The sequence below is a fragment of the Danio rerio genome, chromosome 4, assembly GCF_052040795.2.
Source record: "Danio rerio strain M-AB ecotype USA chromosome 4, GRCz13ab, whole genome shotgun sequence".
Taxonomy (NCBI): Eukaryota; Metazoa; Chordata; class Actinopteri; order Cypriniformes; family Danionidae; genus Danio; species Danio rerio.
The window spans coordinates 62,486,064-62,507,691 of record NC_141024.2 but is presented as its reverse complement, the minus strand read 5'-3'; the positions used below and the strand labels follow the sequence as shown (position 1 = coordinate 62,507,691).

Below are 21,628 nucleotides of genomic sequence, written 5' to 3'. Positions count from 1 at the left end.
AGAAGTCCCTTGACTGTACCATTTGTCTGGTTTCAGGACATTCTGAAATGTTGAACCCATTTTTTTTGAAGAGATGGTAAGAAATAAAAGAGTCGTAATTTTCTTTAAAATAACAAAATAAAAAATTCATGTCATTAACTATTTCGTGCTGGACAGTCTGAGGAATGTGATTTTTTTCTCTACATTTAAGAATTAAACTGAAGAGATTTTTTTTAAAGTTAGCCAAAAGCTCATTCCTACTAGGTGGAGGCATTTCATCTGCCAAAGGCTGTAGCTCGTTGGTATTTTCCAGATCATTGTGACAGTCAATGTTTTCAAAATCATGGTCCATGTTTTCAGTAGCATCCAGGTCATCACGAGGCAGAACAAGCTTCCTGTGTTTTCGATAGACATGACGCCTAAAAGACTCATATAGTGTAAAAGATGACTTGCAATCATTCAGTCCACAAGTGATGTTGAAATTTGGTTCATGGTTGTGAACCAGGCCAACATGTTGAATTAGTTTCATTAAGGTGAAGGTTTTCCTTCCACACCTTGTGCATCGATATGGCTGTGGCATTTTTAGCACAGGATATTAATTATTTGGGTGACCGTTATTGGAAGGGGCTTGCCACCCTCCTCAGTAATCTTGGCTATGGCATGCTGCAGGAAGGTCAGTGTATTCTTCATATATGGTGGATAAGCCAAGTTGAATACATAATAAGCACTGAAGGCTGCAATGATTCCTTCTTCAGCTCCCATTGCCCTGCACACCTCCACACCATCCACTTTGACAAAAAATTGTGCCCTCTTGGAGAAAGCCATTTTCCAGTCAGTTTCTGCCAATTGTATGGTTGGGTATGGAGTCTCAGCATCACACTGTAAAAAGTAAAAAAAAAAAAAAAGTTAACCATCTATAAGAAACATGTATCAAGACTATTAGAAAGCGAGAGTTCAGCTAAGTTCCATACCTCTCCCAGTGTGATCAAATTCTCAACTTTTTCTTTGAAGACATGGGACAGCAGAATCAATCCTGCACGAAAGTCAGAATCTTTTGCGAAAAAAAGTATAAAAGTAGCCATATACATATACTCATACACACACAGATATACAGTTGAAGTCAGAGTTATTAGCCTCCCTGTTTATTCCCCCCACCCCCAATTTTTTTTATAAATAACTGATACAAGACTGTATATATATTTATATATAAGTATATATACATTAATGCGTTAGTCAATGTCCAAACAATCAGCAACCTCAATGTGAACTGCTTTAATTGTTAAGCAAGTGAACAACACTCCAACCCTTTTTACTATACTCCGGCCCGTTTCACTTCATATATATATAGTCTTGTTCGTAACAGTTGCAGGGCTGATAGTGGAAAAAATTCCTGAGCCTGAACTTTTTTTCCTTGCCCCTGAGGTGAGTAGGGGTGGGGGTACTATGTATGCAACGCACTTTTAACTCATAACTTGTGGGCCCCTGGGCCCAAATATATTAACAGCCTATGTGTAACCCTGATCTTCATTATTGTCAAGTGGCTCTTTTTAGATATTTTCCTATTTGCATTATGCCCCCAGTATTATTCAAGAAAACCTAGCATTTTCTTCTCAATATGTTCAGTGCCTAGATTGACATTATTAGCCCATCTTAGAACAATCACTGGAAGTAAATGCTACAGATGCTACAGCCATACCAAGACAGGTCAGTAAGTGGCAATAATAGTACTCCAAAGTACACAGGAATTGATTAACTAAAGGACATGAAAAGGACACACATTCATTTTTCTTTAACAAATTTAATTGCAAAATATGCACCATTCAACTGAAAAACCGTAATAAATAAGTATACTGTAAAAGACAGTATGGGATTAACAAAAAAACATTTCTCCTTCCCTTTATTTTTTCCTTTCTGAACTTAGTTTTTGGTCCAAAACATGCAAATGGTGACCACTGAACTGAAAAAAACAAAATAAATAACTGTAAAAGACAGTGTGGAAAACATGTCTCCATCCCTTCATTTCTTCCTTTTTGATAAACATTGTTTTGGGTCCTCAGAACCTTTTCTTTTTAACATGTTTGATGATGCTTTGGATTGATAAAAGAGAGTAAAAACTGTGTTGGTGCAGATGATGTGGAGACTGGTGCTGAGGAGGGTTGGGGTGGTCTTCCAGGGCCTGTTGACCAGAGGAGTTGGTGGCTTGTGCAGAGGTGGTGGTGGCTTGAGCAGAGGTGGTGGAGGCTTGTGCAGAGGAGGATTGGGGTGGTCTTCTCTTTTTCAGGAGGGCCTGTTGAGCAGAGGAAGTGGAGGCTTGTGCAGAAGAGGATTTTGCTGGCCTTTTGATTTTTCGGGCCTGTTGAGCCAATTTGTTTGCCTCCTTTGAGGACAGAATCCTTGCTGCCTCACTAAGCCTTTTCTGCTTTAGTGCCTGTGCAGTCTCTTTCGTTTTCTTTAAATGTAATTGGTAGTTTTGGAATGAGGAAAGGCAGGATCGCCCTAAAGGCTGGTCAATGTTCATAGTTGAGGCTGTCCAGTCCCTGGCCTTAAGTGTGGACCTGATCACTGCGAGGCTCTCATATGTTTCCACATTAATGGAGCACCTGTCAGACTCTAGGATATCATCCATTAAATTGAATGATGCTTCCACCAAGGGGCCTGTAAAAATGGACAAAAGCGCTTTAACAAGTTTGCACAGGGTGGGATACCTCACACCTCTTTTTGCATTTTTCAAGGAAGCAACATGGCTCCACCAGTCTACATCAACTCGACAGTCCCCTTCAATGTAGTTTGGTACACGAAGAAGCATGTCCGCATCCATCTGGTAGGCCCGACATTCTTCAACCAGCTGACCAATCTCTTCTGGAGGGACAACATTTGGCAAGGCCTTTCCTAATGTAGTGAATGCTCCAACAACTGCATCGGATTGAATTAGAGACGGCGATATGATGTTATCCAGGGGAAGGTTTTTTAGCAGAAACTCTGCTGACCTCAGATACCCTTCTCTGAGAGAGTCATAGATATGTCCAACCCATACCTTCCTTTCCACACGAGCTTTGTTCATTGAATTGTAGCAGAATTGTCCAACAGAGAGCCTCTGGTTTGGCAGTTGCAAATCCCTGCTCCGTACATCAACCTTGAGAATCTCCTTGTGACTCAGTGGAACAGCCTTTGGTCTCATAAATTTGCCCAGGAGCTCTTTAACAAGGGCCACCATTTCCACATGCAACAAATGCACCATTGGCTTTTCATGTTGAAGCTTTTTGACAAATCTCTGAAATGTCAGAAGGACCCCTGCAAATATAAGAAAAAATAAATAATTCAATTTGAGCAATTAAAACTCATGACTGGTGTGGGAAATAACTGAACAAAAGTATGATTATGTATTTAAAATACAATATATACTGTAACTAAATAATAATACAACTAAATTTATTTCCAGCAAAACATTAATTAGATCAGAACACTAGTCATACTGTCATACATATAACAGAGGGAATTACTTTTTGATATATTCCAAGATGACTGTATAACAAAGCATTTTTCTTTCTGACACAATGCAAAAAATAGCCTTTGAGGTGACATCATATGTTTCTAGGTATCAAGTCTAGGTCTTGCATCCTCCGATAAATAAAAATTAGATTAGACTCTGTAATGAGACTACAGAGATGGCTTTTGAATATGTTACTCACTTTCATGTACAGGAGTAAATTATAGGAAACTGTTACCTTGATACATTGTTCTTCACAACATCACACAGTACTTAAATGTTGATCATATTCTCATTAATTTGGTTATTGTTGCTGTAGAAAAGACCTGACTGTTTCATTGTATCATGACTTAGGTAATTTGTTAGATCAGGTGCTAGTGGACTACAAACACTAAAAACACAAAAATATGTAACCAATACAACATCAAGTTCAAGTTGCATTAAGTTTGCCTAGTCATACAAAAGATACCTCTGTATAAGTGAATCAAGACTTTTACTCTGTCAAACTCTGAAATGAGCACAGAGATGCGATCTTTTCGGTCTTGGTTAACTTGTGTTCCCGTCCGGGACGCTGCTGCCTGCTCTTTCTGAAGAACTACTATCCTGGCCTTTTCCTCAGTTGTGAGGTCATGCCGCTCAAAAACCTGATTAAGAAGCCTTCTGTAGTACACACACACACACACACACACACACATATATATATATATATATATATATATATATATATATATATATATATATATATATATATATATATATATATATATATATATATATAGCCTATTACCTTAATATGCTGATAATTTGCTATTTTCCTAACACCTACCATAACCATTTAAAAAAATATCTCAAAAGATGTTGCATCATTAGGCCTCCTGTACATTCCATAATGAGCTTAATCTAACTAAACTAAATAACGAACATTAAATACATCACACCTGTTATTATTAAAAAGAGTTTTATTAGGCCTACCTGTATTTGTGTTCCTCATTTGGGTCCAGGACATGATAGTAGTGCACCACGAGTACATCCAGTAGTTCATTCATTCTACTGCAGACTTCAGGCATCTGAATGAATCGGTTACTAATGGGCCTTATCAAGCTCTTGGGGGGGGGAGATGGAGTAAACTCTGAAATTATGCAAAAATCTCCTTCTGCTTTGGGGACTTCTCTATGTCATTATAAACATCAGAGCAAAAATCTTCCACCTCTGATTGAAATGGGCTCATGAGAGCCTTAGCCGCATTTGACACCATATGGACAGTGTCTCCCAAAATGTCCAACAGATTGGGGTTCTCCTTTCTAGCTAGGGTCTCAAGCCCCAACTTCTTCCCCCTCATCACTGCGCAATTGTCTAGTAGCATACTGGTGACCTGCCTCCACTTTAGCCCATATGAGTGCAGGACGTCATTTAGTTCCAGCATCAAAGCTGAGGCATTCGCAATATTTACTTTTTTGCTGGCAAGATGCTGTGTTTTTACACTGCCTGCATCCTCTTCATAAAATCGGACCAGTACATTAAGAATTTTATCCATACTTTTGTCCGTGGCCTCGTCAATGTTGACTGAAAACATGCCATTCATAAGCTTCTCAGACACACGTTTTTTTAAACTCTGGCAAGATGCCGTGTGTAAGAAGATAGCTTGCGTGCTGCCTGGAGACAGATAGATGCACCAAGGCGGGTCTATCCTCCGCTAATTTCTTACATAATGTGACGAGTGGGTGGGCGATAGTAAATGACAAGTCAAGCTCAGCAATGAAGGAGCACTGCAAGGATTAATGCAAGGCTGTTACCCAGAGCTGGAAGAGTAGCTACACAAAACAGCAATTGTAATGGACGGGAATCGGACCACGGTCTTCTGTGTGGCAGGCAAGAAATCTACCACTGAAGCAACAATGCTGATATGCTTATACTGCAGCCCTAGTGGGGTGTTATTGCTGCAAGGCTGATACCCAAAGCTGGAAGAGTAGCAACACAAAACAGGAATTGCATTGGCCGGGAATCGAATCCGGGTCTCCCGCGTGGCAGGCGAGAATTCTACCACTGAACCACCAATGCTGACCCGTGTTCTTCCTTGCCTTTGTGTGTGTGAGTGCTAAAAGACCGTCAACCAGAGCTGAAAAAGGAGCAACACAAAACTGCACTTGTATTAGGTGGGAAGCGACTCAAGGTCTACCACGTGGCAGGCGAGAATTCTACAACTAAACCACCAATGCTGACATGGTTTTATTGCAGCCCTAGTGGGGTGTGATTGCTGCAAGGCTGTTACCCAGCGCTGGAAGAGTAGCAACCAAAATCAGAAGGTGCATTGGCCGGGAATCGGAGCCGGGTCTCCCGCGTGGCAGACGAGAATTCTACCACTGAACGAACAATGCTGACCAATGTTGTTCCTTGCCTTTATGTTGTGTGAGTGCTAAAAGGCCATCAACTAGAGCTGCAACAGGAGCCACTCAAAACAGCACATGTATTAGCTGGGAATCGACTCAAGGTCTCCGGCGTGGCAGGCGAAAATTCTACCACTGAACCACCAATGCTGATATGCTTATTCTGCAGCCCAAGTGGGGTGTGATTGATGCAAAGCAGTTACCCAGAACTGGAAGAGTAGTAACACAAAACAGGAATTGCATTGGCCGGAAATCAGACCTAGGTCTCCCACATGGCAGGCGAGAATTCTACCACTAAACCACCAATGCTAAAATGCTTATTCTACAGCCCTAGTGGGGTGTGATTGATACAAAGCTGTTACCCAGAGCTGGAAGAGTAGCTACACAAAACAGGAATTGTAATGGATGGGAAATGGACCTGGGTCTTCTGTGTGGCAGGCAAGAAATCTACCACTGAACTACAAATACTGATATGCTTATACTGCGCCCCTAGTGGGGTGTGGTTGATGCAAGGCTGTTATCCAGAGCTGGAAGAGTAGCAACGCAAAACTGTAATTGCATTGGCCGGGAATCGGACCCAGGTCTTCCGCGTGGCAGGTGAGAAATCTACCACTGAACCACCAATGCTGATATCCTTATACTACTGTCCTAGTGGGGTGTGATTGCTGCAAAGCTGTTACCTAGAGCTGGAAGAGTAGCAACACAAAACAGGAATTGCATTGGCCGAGAATCGGACCTGGGTCTCCTGCATAGCAGGCGAGAATTCAACCACTCAGCCACCAATGCTGACCGATGTTACTTTTTGCCTTTGTGTTGTGTGAGTGCTAAAAGGCTGTCAACCAGAGCTGAAAAAGGAGCCACTCAAAACTGCACTTGTATTAGCCCGGAAGCGACTCAAGGTCTACCGCGTGGCAAGCGAGAGTTCTACCACTGAACCACCAATGCTGATATGGTTTTACTGCAACCCTAGTGGGGTGTGATTGCTGCAAGGCTGTTACCCAGAGCTGGAAGAGTAGCAACACAAAACAGGTATTGCATTGGTCGGGAATCAGACCCGGGTCTCCCACGTGGCAGGCGAGAATTCTACCACTGAGCCACCAACGCTTACTGATATAGTTTTTTGCCTTTGTAGTGTGTGAGTGCTAAAAGGCCGTCAACCAGAGCTGAAAAAGGAGCCACACAAAACCGCACTTGTATTAGCCAGGAATCAACTCTTTGTCCACCGCGTGGCAGGCGAGAATTCTACCACTGAACCACCAATGCTGAAATGGTTTTACTACAGCCCTAGTGGGGTGTGATTGCTGCAAGGCTGATATCCAGAGCTGGAAGAGTAGCAACACAAAACAGGATTTTCATTGGCCGAGAATCTGACCCGGGTCTCCTGCGTGGCAGGCGAGAACTCTACCACTGAGCCACCAATGCTGACCCATGTTCTTCCCTGCCTTTGTGTTGTGTGAGTGCTAAAAAGACGTCAACCAGAGCTGAAAGAGGAGCCACACAAAACCGCACTTGTATTAGTCGGGAATCGACTCAAGGTCTCCAGCGTAGCAGGCGAGAATTCTACCACTGAACCACCAATACTGATATGCTTATACTGCGCCCCTAGTGGAGTGTGATTGCTGCAAGGCTGTTACACAGAGCTGGAAGAGTAGTAATACAAAACAGGAATTGCATTGGCCAGGAATCGGACCCTGGTCTCACCCGTGGCAGGCGAGAAATCTACCACTGAACCACCAATGCTGAAATGCTTGTTCTGCAGCCATAGTGGGGTGTGATTAATGCAAGGCTGTTACCCAGAGCTGGAAGAGTAGCTACACAAAACAGGAATTGTAATGGATGGGAATCGGACCAGGGTCTTCTGTGTGGCAGGCAAGAAATCTACCGCTGAACCACCAATGCTGATAAGCTGTTACTGCAGCCCTAGTCGGGTGTGATTGCTGCAAGGCTGATACCCAGAGCTGGAAGAGTAGCAACACAAAACATTAATTGCATTGACCGGGAATCAGACCCGGGTCTCCCACCACCAATGCTGATATGCTTATGCTAAAGCCCTAGTGGGGTGTGATTGCTGCAAGGCTGTTACCCAGAGCTGGAAGAGTAGCAACACAAAACAGGAAATGCATTGGCTGGGAATTGGACCTGGGTATCGCGCCTGGCAGGCAAGGTTTCTACCACTGAACCACCAATGCTGACCCATGTTCTTCCTTGCCTTTGTGTTGTGTGAGTGCTAAAAGGCCGTCAACCAGAGCTGAAAAAGGAGCCACACAAACCTGCATTTGTATTAGCCAGGAATCAACTCAAGGTCTCCCACGTGGCAGGCAAGATTTCTACCACTGAACCAGCAATGCTGATATGCTTATACTGCAGCCCTAGTGGGTTTTGATTGCTGCAAGGCTGTTACCCAGAGCTGGAAGTGTAGCAACACAAAATAGGAATTGGAAGGGACGGGAATCTGACCAGGGTCTTTCATGGGGAAGGGGAGAAATCTACCACTGAACCACCATTGCTGACATGCTTATTCTGCAGCCCTAGTGGGGTGTGATTGATGCAAGGCTGTTACCCAAAGCTGGAAGAGTAGCAACACAAAACAGCACTTGCATTGGCCGGGAATCGGACCCGGGTCTCCCGCGTGGCAGGCGAGAATTCTACCACTGAACCACCAATGCTGATATGCTTATACTGCAGCCCTAGTGGGGTGTGATTACTGCAAGGCTGTTACCCAGAGCTGGAAGAGTAGCTACACAAAACAGGAATTGTAATGGACGGGAATCGGACCATGGTCTTCTGTGTGGCAGGCAAGTAATCTACCACTGAACCAACAATGCTAATATGCTTATACAGCAGCCCTAGTGGGGTGTGATTGATACAAGGCTGTTACCCAGAGCTGGAAGAGTAGCAACACAAAATCAGAAGGTGCATTGGCCCGGAAACGGACCTGGGTCTCCCGCGTGGCAGGCAAGAATTCTACCACTGAACGACCAATGCTGACCCATGTTGTTCCTTGCCTTTGTGTTGTGTGAGTGCTAAAAGGCCATCAACCAGAGCTGAAACAGGAGACACTTAAAACCGCACATGTTTTAGCCGGGAATCGACTTTAGGTCTCCCGCGTGGCAGGCGAGCATTCTACCACTGAACCACCAATGCTGATATGCTTATACTGCAGCCCTAGTGGGGTGTGATTGATGCAAAGCTGTTACCCAGAGCTGGAAGAGTAGTAACACAAAATAGGAATTACATTGGCCAGGAATAGGACCCGGGTCTCCCGTGTGGCAGGAGAGAATTCTACCACTGAACCACCAATGCTGACCAATGCTTTTTCTTGCCTTTGTGTTGTGTGAGTGCTAAAAGGCCGTCAACCAGAGCTGAAACAGGAGCCACACAAAAACGCACTTGTATTAGCCGGGGATCGCCTCAAGTTCTCCCGCATAGCAGGTAAGAAATCTAGCACTGAACCACCAATACAGATATGCTTATACTGCTCCCCTAGTGGGGTGTGATTGCTGCAAAGCTGTTACCCAGAGCTGGAAGAGTAGCAACACAAAACAGGAATTGCATTGGCCGGGAATCGGACCTGGGTCTCCCACATGGCAGGCGAGAATTTCACCACTGAGCCACCAATGCTTACCGATATGGTATTTTGCCTTTGTAGTGTGTGAGTGCTAAAAGGCCATCAACCAGAGCTGAAAAAGGAGCCACACAAAATCGCACTTGTATTAGCCGAGAATCGACTCTAGGTCTAAGAATTCTACCACTGAACCACGAATGCTGATAAGCTTTTACTGCAGCCCTAGTGGGGTGTGATTGCTGCAAGGCTGTTACCCAGAGCTGGAAGAGTAGCAACACAAAAAAGGAATTGCATTGGCTGGGAATCGGACACGGGTCTCCGGCATGGCAGGGTAGAATTCTACCACTGAACCACCAATGCTGATATGCTTATGGTGCTGCCCTAGCGGGGTGTGATTGCTGCAAGGCTGTTACCAAGAGCTGGAAGAGTAGCAACACAAGAGAGGAATTGCATTGGACAGAAATCGGCCTCGGGTCGCCCGCAAGGCAGGCAAGAATTCTACCACTGAACCACTAATGCTGACCCATGTTCTTCCTTGCTTTTGTGTTGTGTGAGTGCTTAAAGGCCGTCAACCAGAGCTAGAAGAGGAGCCACACAAAACAGCAATTGCATTAGCAGGGAATCGAACCCAGGTCTCCCACATGGCAGGCAAGATTTCTACCAAAATCACCAATGTTGATATGGTTATGCTACTGCCCTAGTGGGGTGTGATTGCTGCAAGGCTGTTAGCCTTCCAGCTGGAAGAGTAGCAACACAAAACAAGAATTGCATTGGTCGGGAATCAGACACAGGCCTCCTGCATGGCAGGCGAGAATTCTACCACTGAACCACCAATACTGACCAATGTTGTTTCTTGGCTTTGTGTTGTGTGGCTGCCACAAGGCTGTTACTTCCAGCTGGAAGAGTAGCAACACAAACGAGCAACTGCATTGGCCGGGAATCGGACCTGGGTTTCCCGCCTGGCAGGGGAGAATTCTACCACTGAACCTCCAATCCTGAAACACATGTTCTCCTGCTGAAGGATTCAGATTTCTGCTTTCCAATCCGTCTTATCATGGACCAACGTTTATCCTTTTCTCATCATCTTGTTTCTCATTATTTTTTTTTATTAAATATAATTATTTCATCATTTGAATGAGTATTTAACTGAAATTATTTTAATTAATGAATAAGGTAACACATTGCTTAATATAAGAATGTTCAGTACATTTGCCTGTCTCTTTATAACTATTATCAGAATCCACCAAACTAGGTCAGAGGTCACAGAGACCTTGAAGGGCCATGAAACCCCCTCGTTTCAGCAGGGTGTTTTCACACCTCTACTTTGGAAAAAGTCAGAAAAGTGGGCGTGTCCAGCTCTGTTTAGGTGGGAGTGTCGGAGGAAGAAAAGAGGCTTGGTGTGGGAGTGTCTATTTGGGCGCGCTGAATTTCAGAGTCAAAACACACACCCACAGCGGACAATGTGACTGTGTTTACATGGACATCTGTAGTCGAATTATTTGCCAAATTATTAAATGGTGGACTTTAACTGCAGTTTGGCTCTTTCATTCAGGGAATTCATTCATGTCCCTCGCGACAAACGAGATATTTGTATTCGTCATGCAATGTTTGATACCGCACGGCGAATGAGAGAAAAAAAAACTCTGCATTTCCCGGAAACTTAGATGCACACGGCAGGTAGCGTCAGAAAACCGCGTGTGTTATTCCGGTCACACAATCCAACACGAGGTTATAGTTTGGTTGTAACTGTTAGTGCAAACTTGTTTACACTCGGTGCAATAGTTTGTTTGATACGAATAAAATACGAACTGAATAAACAAAGAGCGCTGGTCGCTCACTTACCAAATCTGTAGAGACAGGACAATCACCAGCAACTAGAGCTGCGTCTTTATTTAGAGGAGACTAACGTTACAAGCGAATCCGGTGCCCGCAAATCCGGCTGTGTCCGCATACGCTGTTAGCGGATACGCTTCGTGGAGGGGGAACTGGAATTCCAGAAGGGAACAGAATCGACTGCTACTCCGGATCTCAGCGTTAGCAGATCAGAACAGCTCTCAGGTAAACAATAATCCTCCTTAGACACGTAAGTTATTGTTGTCGCGCGTCGCGTACACTTAATCCACACGAGTCTGCGCTCTCACAGAGAGAAAATGAAAATGAAACTTAACTGCAGCAAACTATAAAAGCAACACTTCACGCTTGTTTTGCCAACACAACGTGGCGTCTTTGTCGTCTACACTCTGACAGTAATGAATATTAATGAAGTTGCACAATAGAGCGCGCTGATTGGTTTGAACCAAGCCTTACTCATGCATTAATGCAACACACTGTAAGACGTAATAAGACTTACTCTGGCACAGACGCCCAGTCTGCACACTGGAATACACGCTATTATGTCATGACCGTGACGCAGCTTCAAAAATTCGTTTCAAACCGGAAGTACGAATTTGCTTGAAATAACGCAAAAACAACCAATTTACACTTTTTAGTGAAATATAAGTGTCCTAATAGTGTTTTTAGCAGTGTGGGACACATATACGACTGTCAACAGCTCAAAAAATGTGTTTTGGTGTTTCGTGACCCTTTAAGTGGAACTGAGGGCTGAGGACTGGAATCAACTGTTTCTATTGTTATTTCTATGAGTTAATACTGTCTAAAATGTCTAAAGTGATTTTGCTGTTTTTACGGTTAATTCTTTTAAAATAATTCTACTTTTTATTCAAGATAGACTATGACTATGATAAGAATATAACTGCCTGAATGTAGACTATACTAATTATTAACCAGTTTTCATAAAGATGGCTGAGAGTACACTCAGCCTTGAATAAGTAACAGATTATACTTTAAGTGTGTGTGTTCTATTTGATTGTTGATCCGTTTCACGGGTCTGGAGTCAGCTTTAATCAGTCTAAGGGATGTCTGACGTTTATGCTTAAACGTGCAGTAGGTGATTATCTTCAGAAACTGAATTTCTGAAGACAATCACTAATTTTTGTTCTGGTTAAAAGTCTCTTCACAGTCCAATAGTAATGATTACAGAAAATGATCTAAATGTGTTTATATGTATTTTTATATTCTGGGTAAAGCATAAAACTAAAAAATGTTCATCCAATTAAATAGAGTCGGACTGTCATCTTCCATAATTCCGATAAGCAGGTCAGGCTGTCTGTCAGCAGATGTAGATTCGGACTTCTGTGCATCTGTTCACGCATATCATGCAAATCACGCATAAGCCATTAGCGTGTGCCCGTCTGTATAAGCGACCGTGCGCGGTCCCAAGACGGACCGGGAGAAATCAAATGCTGAATTAAAACTTTTAAAAACCTGAATCAATATTGGTGTTGCTTTAGCACGCTGAAGGAAGGACAACACCATGGCGGAAATATTACTATTAGAGAGGTAATGTTCAGTTTTAAAACTATTTTAGTCAGGCTAAGCTGATGTTAGATTGTGTTGTGTTATGAATGACTTATATGCACAGACGTGTTGTTCAGCCACTGAAATCTCGCGGTGAAATATTGATGTGATTATTTTCAGTTTCATAAGGTCATTTTACAGCATTGATAATGATTTATAGAAATATTTATATTTCGTTCAACAACAAAACATCAGCAAATAGCGCTTTTCAGCCTAACCTGCTTTATTGAGCTGAAGTTGCTTTTATATTTACGTTTGGTCATTTTTGAACAATGACAGCCTTCCTATACTGTTTATCGCTACTCTGAATATTCACTCTGAAATAGCATGTAAGTGTGGTTAAGTAATAAATGTAATTCCTGCATGGCGCTGGCACTAACTAACTGGCAAATGACATGAACTAGTGGGGTTGTCTGTCTGCTGTTGTGACGCGGTGCGCGCGTTCGCGATTTCAGGGGGTGTAGCTTTAAATCACAGTCCCTCGCCGCCGTCCAAAGATAATATGCTAAGCGGTTAGCATTTTGACAGATCACCTACAGCACCTTTAAGATATTGTTCAGAATATACGCACAAACCCCACGTGGAAATTCTCCTAGTCTATCTGTGTTTTAACCAATCAGGCTAGAACACCTATATGTATGACGCAGTTAATGACGTTATGTGAGAGTATAATTGTTATTGATTGGTGATTGTAAGCAGAGCGGCCTAGGAACTCATTGCGAGAGTTGAAGCTGGTTTCAGCTGATGAAACTGCAAACTATCTTCTGTAAACTTGATTTATTTATTTAAATCTCTGACTCTGGCTCTTTTTTTTATACCTGACTGGTCATTCTTTGGGTTAAACTGTATACTATCCCTACAGTTTTGGTGGAGGACGCGTGGCACTTGTTTACTGGTGACACCATTGATCAATCAACAAAAAGAAATGTAGAAAGATTAAAAAAATTATAGACTAGGGATGGTCTGTGGAGTAGTGGGTAGTAACGGAACGCTGTTGGGTTCTCATTCAGACGTGAATGAAAGGCAAAATTTTGTGGTAGATTTGTGTGGAATGCCCTTGTGAGCTGGTGCATTTTGCGGTACACCTATAACGATAGTAATAAGTATAACAGCAGTTGAGGGGTGTACCTCCTCCACCCAGAGTTAAGTACTCAGTGACGGGTGTGTAAGAGGCTTTTAGGACATTCTCGGGGATAAAACTTGGACTGGTTTTTATTTAGTAGTGGACTAAATTAACCCGAGATTGTAATTAGTTCCACCACTGCTATCTTGCTGTTTCACAGACAAAAGGGCCCGAATCCTAAGAATAGAGTAGGTCAGATTATTAGGGAAAGAAATAGTTAAATAAATAAATAAATTCTTAAATAACATCTTAATCGGTATCCATTAGATAGTAGTGGCCACAAAAGTCAGACAAGAAACCTAGAAATATTAGGGCGAGGTTGATTGATCAATGATGCACCAGGAGCAATCCCGAAAAAAAATATGACCCTAACTGGATTGGACCGATCTGGACAGTTTCCACATCTTGGAAACTCTTAAACTCTGATATAAAAAGAAACAGATGAGAGCAGAATGCAGTAAATGGCTCAGCTAAGCTCTCAGGTTTAAAATGATTTTAGAACCGATTTTAGAAAAAAAAATGCCTTTGGTAATTAATTGTCAATGAAAAGCTAAAATCTAAATATTAAGTGTCTAGTAGCAAAAAGCACAAGCACAGAAACTGACAGTAACATTATGGGAGTAAAGAATAGCGTATGTTTTGTCTTAGAAGATGAGATTCTGTGTGAGTGCACTGTTATCTTGGTTTAGCCCTCACCATGACTTTTGACTTTTGGCTGTAAAAGTAACAGAGACATGTCTGTATAAAAAATGTGCCATGTAAGTCTGTGCAAACAAGCAACTTTATGGTTGGATTTAAATATTTTTAGTAATATATAAGTAACATAAATGGGGGTTCAAATAATACTTTGATGGATGCAGTTAACCCCTGAAAGATCTAAAACTGTTGTTGACTGTAACAGCATTACTTTGAAAAAGCATGTCAACTCTGTTTTATATGTTTTAGGACGGGCTTGAGTAAAAGATTACAATAAAATTATGTTATTGAAGTTAATGTTATGTTTAATGTATGTTTAAATTGAGTAAACATACATTAACAGTTCTGGATTGCTCAAAACTCTCTTTCTCTCTCATTAGATATCAGCTATGAGCTGCTATCTGCCTGTTCCATGACAACTGATAATCACAGTGTTCAGTTGGAAATGACATTATGTCAGAGTATAATTGTCATTGATTGGTGATTGTAAGCAGAGCAGCCTAGGAACTTATTGCGAGTGTTGAAGCTGGCTTCTGATGATGAAACTGCAAACTATCTTAGGTAAACTTGATTTATTTATTTATTTGAATCTCTGACTCTAGCTCTTCTTCATCTATCAGACTGGTCATTCTTTGGGTTAAACTGTAAACTATCCCAACAGCTAAAACCCTGCTCATGCACCATTTGGAATCGTAAAAAACCTTTTGTCTTTTCTCCTTTCTATCCTAGAGCCATGTTCCCACTTGTATCCCGTGCTTTACAGAGCTTTGGCCCTGTCAGTGCTAGGCACACTGATTGATGCAGTAGGTCACCAAGTTTATGGACGGGGGGAAATTAGAGTGTCAGGATAGCCTATGGCAAAGTCCCACTAAAGCAAGGGCTTTGGAAGTGCATTAGCACAACAAAACAAACGATCAGAGCATCCCACATTCGTTTTCACCATGCATGTAGACTTTCCAGTTGACCCAGCAGCACCTCCCACGATTTGCTAAATCCATCCTCATGCACCATTTGGAATCGTGAAAAGCCTTTTGTCTTTTTTCATTTCTGTACTTTTACCCACGCACTAAAAAAGCAAAATGGAGTGCTTCACGGATTTGCGTGTCATCCTTTCGCAGGGGCCATGCTAATCGTCTCTGTATCGATCCAATTTTAGTATATGTGCCACCGTAGCGAGCACAGACCAGGGGTCAGGCTCAGGGCATATGTACGCCTCGAGTCCCAGCAATGTTCCTCCAGGGTGGTGGGAACCGGAGAGCCATGTTCCCACTTGTATGCCGTGCACTACAGAGCTTTGGCCCTGTCAGTGCTAGGCACACTGATTGATGCAGTAGGTCACCAAGTTTATGGACAGGGGGAAATTAGAGTGTCAGGATAGCCTATGGCAAAGTCCCACTAAAGCAAGGGCTTTGGAAGTGCATTAGCACAACAAAACAAACGATCAAAGCATCCCACATTCGTTTTCACCATGCATGTAGACTTTCCAGTTGACCCAGCAGCACCTCCCACGATTTGCTAAACCCATCCTCATGCACCATTTGGAATCGTGAAAAGCCTTTTGTCTTTTTTCATTTCTGTACTTTTACCCACGCACTAAAAAAGCAAAATGGAGTGCTTCACGGATTTGCGTGTCATCCTTTCGCAGGGGCCATGCTAATCTTCTCTGTATCGATCCAATTTTAGTATATGTGCCACCGTAGCGAGCACAGACCAGGGGTCAGGCTCAGGGCATATGTACGCCTCGAGTCCCAGCAATGTTCCTCCAGGGTGGTGGGAACCGGAGAGCCATGTTCCCACTTGTATGCCGTGCACTACAGAGCTTTGGCCCTGTCAGTGCTAGGCACACTGATTGATGCAGTAGGTCACCAAGTTTATGGACAGGGGGAAATTAGAGTGTCAGGATAGCCTATGGCAAAGTCCCACTAAAGCAAGGGCTTTGGAAGTGCATTAGCACAACAAAACAAACGATCAAAGCATCCCACATTCGTTTTCACCATGCATGTAGACTTTCCAGTTGACCCAGCAGCACCTCCCACGATTTGCTAAACCCATCCTCATGCACCATTTGGAATCGTGAAAAGCCTTTTGTCTTTTTTCATTTCTGTACTTTTACCCATGCACTAAAACAGCAATATGGATCGCTTAACGGATTTGCGTGTCATCCTTTCGCAGGGACCATGCTAATCTTCTCTGTATCAATCCAATTTTAGTATATGTGCCACCGTAGTGAGCACTCAGGCTCAGGGCATATGTACGCCTCGAGTCCCAGCAATGTTCCTCCAAGGTGGTGGGACCTGGAGAGCCATGTTCCCACTTGTATGCCGTGCACTACAGAGCTTTGGCCCTGTCAGTGCTAGGCACACTGATTGATGCAGTAGGTCACCAAGTTTATGGACGTGGGGGGAAATTAGAGTGTCAGGATAGCCTATGGCAATCCCACTAAAGCAAGGGCTTTGGAAGTGCATTAGCACAACAAAACAAATGATCAAAGCATCCCACATTCGTTGTCACCATGCATGTAGACTTTCCAGTTGACCCAGCAGCACCTCCCACGATTTGCTAAACCCATCGTCATGCACCATTTGGAAACGTGAAAAGCCTTTTGTCTTTTTTCATTTCTGTACTTTTACCCACGCACTAAAAAAGCAATATGGAGCGCTTCACGGATTTGCGTGTCATCCTTTCGCAGGGGCCATGCTAATCTTCTCTGTATCGATCCAATTTTAGTATATGTGCCACCGTAGCGAGCACAGATCAGCAGTCAGGCTCAGGGCATATGTACGCCTCGAGTCCCAGCAATGTTCCTCCAAGGTGGTGGGACCTGGAGAGCCATGTTCCCACTTGTATGCCGTGCACTACAGAGCTTTGGCCCTGTCAGTGCTAGGCACACTGATTGATGCAGTAGGTCACCAAGTTTATGGACAGGGGGAAATTAGAGTGTCAGGATAGCCTATGGCAAAGTCCCAGTAAAGCAAGGGCTTTGGAAGTGCATTGGTTGCACAACAAAGCAAACGATCAAAGCATCCCACATTCGTTTTCACCATGCATGTAGACTTTCCAGTTGACCCAGCAGCACCTCCCACGATTTGCTAAACCCATCCTCATGCACCATTTGGAAACGTGAAAAGCCTTTTGTCTTTTTTCATTTCTGTACTTTTACCCACGCACTAAAACAGCAATATGGAGCGCTTCACGGATTTGAGTGTCATCCTTTCGCAGGGGCCATGCTAATCTTCTCTGTATCGATCCAATTTTAGTATATGTGCCACCGTAGCGAGCACAGACCAGTGGTCAGGCTCAGGGCATATGTACGCCTCGAGTCCCAGCAATGTTCCTTCAAGGTGGTGGGACCCGAAGAGCCATGTTCCCACTTATATACCGTGAACTACAGAGCTTTGGCCCTGTCAGTGCTAGGCACACTGATTGATGCAGTAGGTCACCAAGTTTATGGACGGGGGGAAATTAGAGTGTCACGATAGCCTATGGCAATCCCACTAAAGCAAGGGCTTTGGAAGTGCATTAGCACAACAAAACAAATGATCAAAGCATCCCACATTCGTTTTCACCATGCATGTAGACTTTCCAGTTGACCCAGCAGCACCTCCCACGATTTGCTAAACCCATCCTCATGCACCATTTGGAAACGTGAAAAGCCTTTTGTCTTTTTTCATTTCTATACTTTTACCCACGCACTAAAAAAGCAATATGGAGCGCTTCACGGATTTGCGTGTCATCCTTTCGCAGGGGCCATGCTAATCTTCTCTGTATCGATCCAATTTTAGTATATGTGCCACCGTAGCGAGCACAGATCAGCAGTCAGGCTCAGGGCATATGTACGCCTCGAGTCCCAGCAATGTTCCTCCAAGGTGGGGGGACCTGGAGAGCCATGTTCCCACTTGTATGCCGTGCACTACAGAGCTTTGGCCCTGTCAGTGCTAGGCACACTGATTGATGCAGTAGGTCACCAAGTTTATGGACAGGGGGAAATTAGAGTGTCAGGATAGCCTATGGCAAAGTCCCAGTAAAGCAAGGGCTTTGGAAGTGCATTGGTTGCACAACAAAGCAAACGATCAAAGCATCCCACATTCGTTTTCACCATGCATGTAGACTTTCCAGTTGACCCAGCAGCACCTCCCACGATTTGCTAAATCCATCCTCATGCACCATTTGGAATCGTGAAAAGCCTTTTGTCTTTTTCATTTCTGTACTTTTACCCACGCACTAAAACAGCAATATGGAGCGCTTCACGGATTTGCGTGTCATCCTTTCGCAGGGGCCATGCTAATCTTCTCTGTATCGATCCAATTTTAGTATATGTGCCACCGTAGCAAGCACAGACCAGTGGTCAGGCTCAGGGCATATGTACGCCTCGAGTCCCAGCAATGTTCCTTCAAGGTGGTGGGACCCGAAGAGCCATGTTCCCACTTGTATGCCGTGCACTACAGAGCTTTGGCCCTGTCAGTGTTAGGCACACTGATTGATGCAGTAGGTCACCAAGTTTATGGACGGGGGGAAATTAGAGTGTCACGATAGCCTATGGCAATCCCACTAAAGCAAGGGCTTTGGAAGTGCATTAGCACAACAAAACAAATGATCAAAGCATCCCACATTCGTTTTCACCATGCATGTAGACTTTCCAGTTGACCCAGCAGCACCTCCCACGATTTGCTAAACCCATCCTCATGCACCATTTGGAATCGTGAAAAGCGTTTTGTCTTTTTTCATTTCTATACTTTTACCCACACACTAAAAAAGCAATATGGAGCGCTTCACGGATTTGCGTGTCATCCTTTCGCAGGGGCCATGCTAATCTTCTCTGTATCGATCCAATTTTAGTATATGTGCCACCGTAGCGAGCACAGATCAGCAGTCAGGCTCAGGGCATATGTACGCCTCGAGTCCCAGCAATGTTCCTCCAAGGTGGTGGGACCTGGAGAGCCATGTTCCCACTTGTATGCCGTGCACTACAGAGCTTTGGCCCTGTCAGTGCTAGGCACACTGATTGATGCAGTAGGTCACCAAGTTTATGGACAGGGGGAAATTAGAGTGTCAGGATAGCCTATGGCAAAGTCCCAGTAAAGCAAGGGCTTTGGAAGTGCATTGGTTGCACAACAAAGCAAACGATCAAAGCATCCCACATTCGTTTTCACCATGCATGTAGACTTTCCAGTTGACCCAGCAGCACCTCCCACGATTTGCTAAACCCATCCTCATGCACCATTTGGAAACGTGAAAAGCCTTTTGTCTTTTTTCATTTCTATACTTTTACCCACGCACTAAAAAAGCAATATGGAGCGCTTCACGGATTTGCGTGTCATCCTTTCGCAGGGGCCATGCTAATCTTCTCTGTATCGATCCAATTTTAGTATATGTGCCACCGTAGCGAGCACAGATCAGCGGTCAGGCTCACGGCATATGTACGCCTCGAGTCCCAGCAATGTTCCTCCAAGGTGGGGGGACCTGGAGAGCCATGTTCCCACTTGTATGCCGTGCACTACAGAGCTTTGGCCCTGTCAGTGCTAGGCACACTGATTGATGCAGTAGGTCACCAAGTTTATGGACAGGAGGAAATTAGAGTGTCAGGATAGCCTATGGCAAAGTCCCAGTAAAGCAAGGGCTTTGGAAGTGCATTGGTTGCACAACAAAGCAAACGATCAAAGCATCCCACATTCGTTTTCACCATGCATGTAGACTTTCCAGTTGACCCAGCAGCACCTCCCACGATTTGCTAAATCCATCCTCATGCACCATTTGGAATCGTGAAAAGCCTTTTGTCTTTTTCATTTCTGTACTTTTACCCACGCACTAAAACAGCAATATGGAGCGCTTCACGGATTTGCGTGTCATCCTTTCGCAGGGGCCATGCTAATCTTCTCTGTATCGATCCAATTTTAGTATATGTGCCACCGTAGCGAGCACAGACCAGTGGTCAGGCTCAGGGCATATGTACGCCTCGAGTCCCAGCAATGTTCCTTCAAGGTGGTGGGACCCGAAGAGCCATGTTCCCACTTATATACCGTGCACTACAGAGCTTTGGCCCTGTCAGTGTTAGGCACACTGATTGATGCAGTAGGTCACCAAGTTTATGGACGGGGGGAAATTAGAGTGTCACGATAGCCTATGGCAATCCCACTAAAGCAAGGGCTTTGGAAGTGCATTAGCACAACAAAACAAATGATCAAAGCATCCCACATTCGTTTTCACCATGCATGTAGACTTTCCAGTTGACCCAGCAGCACCTCCCACGATTTGCTAAACCCATCCTCATGCACCATTTGGAAACGTGAAAAGCCTTTTGTCTTTTTTCATATCTATACTTTTACCCACGCACTAAAAAAGCAATATGGAGCGCTTCACGGATTTGCGTGTCATCCTTTCGCAGGGGCCATGCTAATCTTCTCTGTATCGATCCAATTTTAGTATATGTGCCACCGTAGCGAGCACAGATCAGCAGTCAGGCTCAGGGCATATGTACGCCTCGAGTCCCAGCAATGTTCCTCCAAGGTGGGGGGACCTGGAGAGCCATGTTCCCACTTGTATGCCGTGCACTACAGAGCTTTGGCCCTGTCAGTGCTAGGCACACTGATTGATGCAGTAGGTCACCAAGTTTATGGACAGGGGGAAATTAGAGTGTCAGGATAGCCTATGGCAAAGTCCCAGTAAAGCAAGGGCTTTGGAAGTGCATTGGTTGCACAACAAAGCAAACGATCAAAGCATCCCACATTCGTTTTCACCATGCATGTAGACTTTCCAGTTGACCCAGCAGCACCTCCCACGATTTGCTAAACCCATCCTCATGCACCATTTGGAATCGTGAAAAGCCTTTTGTCTTTTTCATTTCTGTACTTTTACCCACGCATTAAAACAGCAATATGGAGCGCTTCACGGATTTGCGTGTCATCCTTTCGCAGGGGCCATGCTAATCTTCTCTGTATCGATCCAATTTTAGTATATGTGCCACCGTAGCGAGCACAGAC

At 44.0% G+C, this 21,628-nt stretch overlaps 2 protein-coding genes, 1 long non-coding RNA gene and 14 other non-coding genes across 17 annotated transcripts in view; 2 read left to right on the top strand and 15 right to left on the bottom strand.

Moving 5' to 3' along the window:
• The window catches only part of LOC148682295 (uncharacterized), a 560,329-nt gene that overhangs the window by 111,146 nt on the left and 427,555 nt on the right, over positions 1 to 21,628 (top strand). The window lies entirely within an intron of this gene.
• The window catches only part of znf1117 (zinc finger protein 1117), a gene marked incomplete in the record, with an annotated part of 481,533 nt that overhangs the window by 165,519 nt on the left and 294,386 nt on the right, over positions 1 to 21,628 (top strand).
• On the bottom strand, positions 1,323 to 8,777 carry LOC141381811 (uncharacterized). The gene is made up of 2 exons (XM_087250171.2): positions 4,439 to 8,777; positions 1,323 to 3,270 (listed from the first exon to the last, which is right to left on the bottom strand). The coding sequence occupies exons 1-2, from the start codon at positions 4,506 to 4,508 to the stop codon at positions 2,033 to 2,035; spliced, it is 1,308 nt and encodes a 435-aa protein (XP_087106297.1). The 5' UTR covers positions 4,509 to 8,777; the 3' UTR covers positions 1,323 to 2,032.
• Positions 5,454 to 5,524, bottom strand: trnag-gcc (transfer RNA glycine (anticodon GCC)). Its single transcript has one exon. It is a non-coding gene; the product is annotated as a tRNA-Gly (tRNA).
• On the bottom strand, positions 8,446 to 8,516 carry trnag-gcc (transfer RNA glycine (anticodon GCC)). Its single transcript has one exon. It is a non-coding gene; the product is annotated as a tRNA-Gly (tRNA).
• Positions 15,725 to 15,831, bottom strand: LOC137495009 (U6 spliceosomal RNA). Its single transcript, XR_015485102.1, has one exon. It is a non-coding gene; the product is annotated as a U6 spliceosomal RNA (small nuclear RNA).
• Positions 16,252 to 16,358, bottom strand: LOC137494889 (U6 spliceosomal RNA). The gene has a single exon (XR_015484926.1). It is a non-coding gene; the product is annotated as a U6 spliceosomal RNA (small nuclear RNA).
• Positions 16,779 to 16,885, bottom strand: LOC137495056 (U6 spliceosomal RNA). The gene has a single exon (XR_015485143.1). It is a non-coding gene; the product is annotated as a U6 spliceosomal RNA (small nuclear RNA).
• LOC137494566 (U6 spliceosomal RNA) lies at positions 17,296 to 17,402 on the bottom strand. The gene has a single exon (XR_015489439.1). It is a non-coding gene; the product is annotated as a U6 spliceosomal RNA (small nuclear RNA).
• Positions 17,826 to 17,932, bottom strand: LOC137494666 (U6 spliceosomal RNA). The gene has a single exon (XR_015484930.1). It is a non-coding gene; the product is annotated as a U6 spliceosomal RNA (small nuclear RNA).
• Positions 18,351 to 18,457, bottom strand: LOC137494567 (U6 spliceosomal RNA). Its single transcript, XR_015489426.1, has one exon. It is a non-coding gene; the product is annotated as a U6 spliceosomal RNA (small nuclear RNA).
• On the bottom strand, positions 18,880 to 18,986 carry LOC137494667 (U6 spliceosomal RNA). The gene has a single exon (XR_015484839.1). It is a non-coding gene; the product is annotated as a U6 spliceosomal RNA (small nuclear RNA).
• Positions 19,405 to 19,511, bottom strand: LOC137494668 (U6 spliceosomal RNA). Its single transcript, XR_015489415.1, has one exon. It is a non-coding gene; the product is annotated as a U6 spliceosomal RNA (small nuclear RNA).
• LOC137495050 (U6 spliceosomal RNA) lies at positions 19,935 to 20,041 on the bottom strand. The gene has a single exon (XR_015489403.1). It is a non-coding gene; the product is annotated as a U6 spliceosomal RNA (small nuclear RNA).
• LOC137494568 (U6 spliceosomal RNA) lies at positions 20,464 to 20,570 on the bottom strand. The gene has a single exon (XR_015484724.1). It is a non-coding gene; the product is annotated as a U6 spliceosomal RNA (small nuclear RNA).
• Positions 20,989 to 21,095, bottom strand: LOC137494570 (U6 spliceosomal RNA). The gene has a single exon (XR_015489390.1). It is a non-coding gene; the product is annotated as a U6 spliceosomal RNA (small nuclear RNA).
• On the bottom strand, positions 21,518 to 21,624 carry LOC137494670 (U6 spliceosomal RNA). Its single transcript, XR_015484723.1, has one exon. It is a non-coding gene; the product is annotated as a U6 spliceosomal RNA (small nuclear RNA).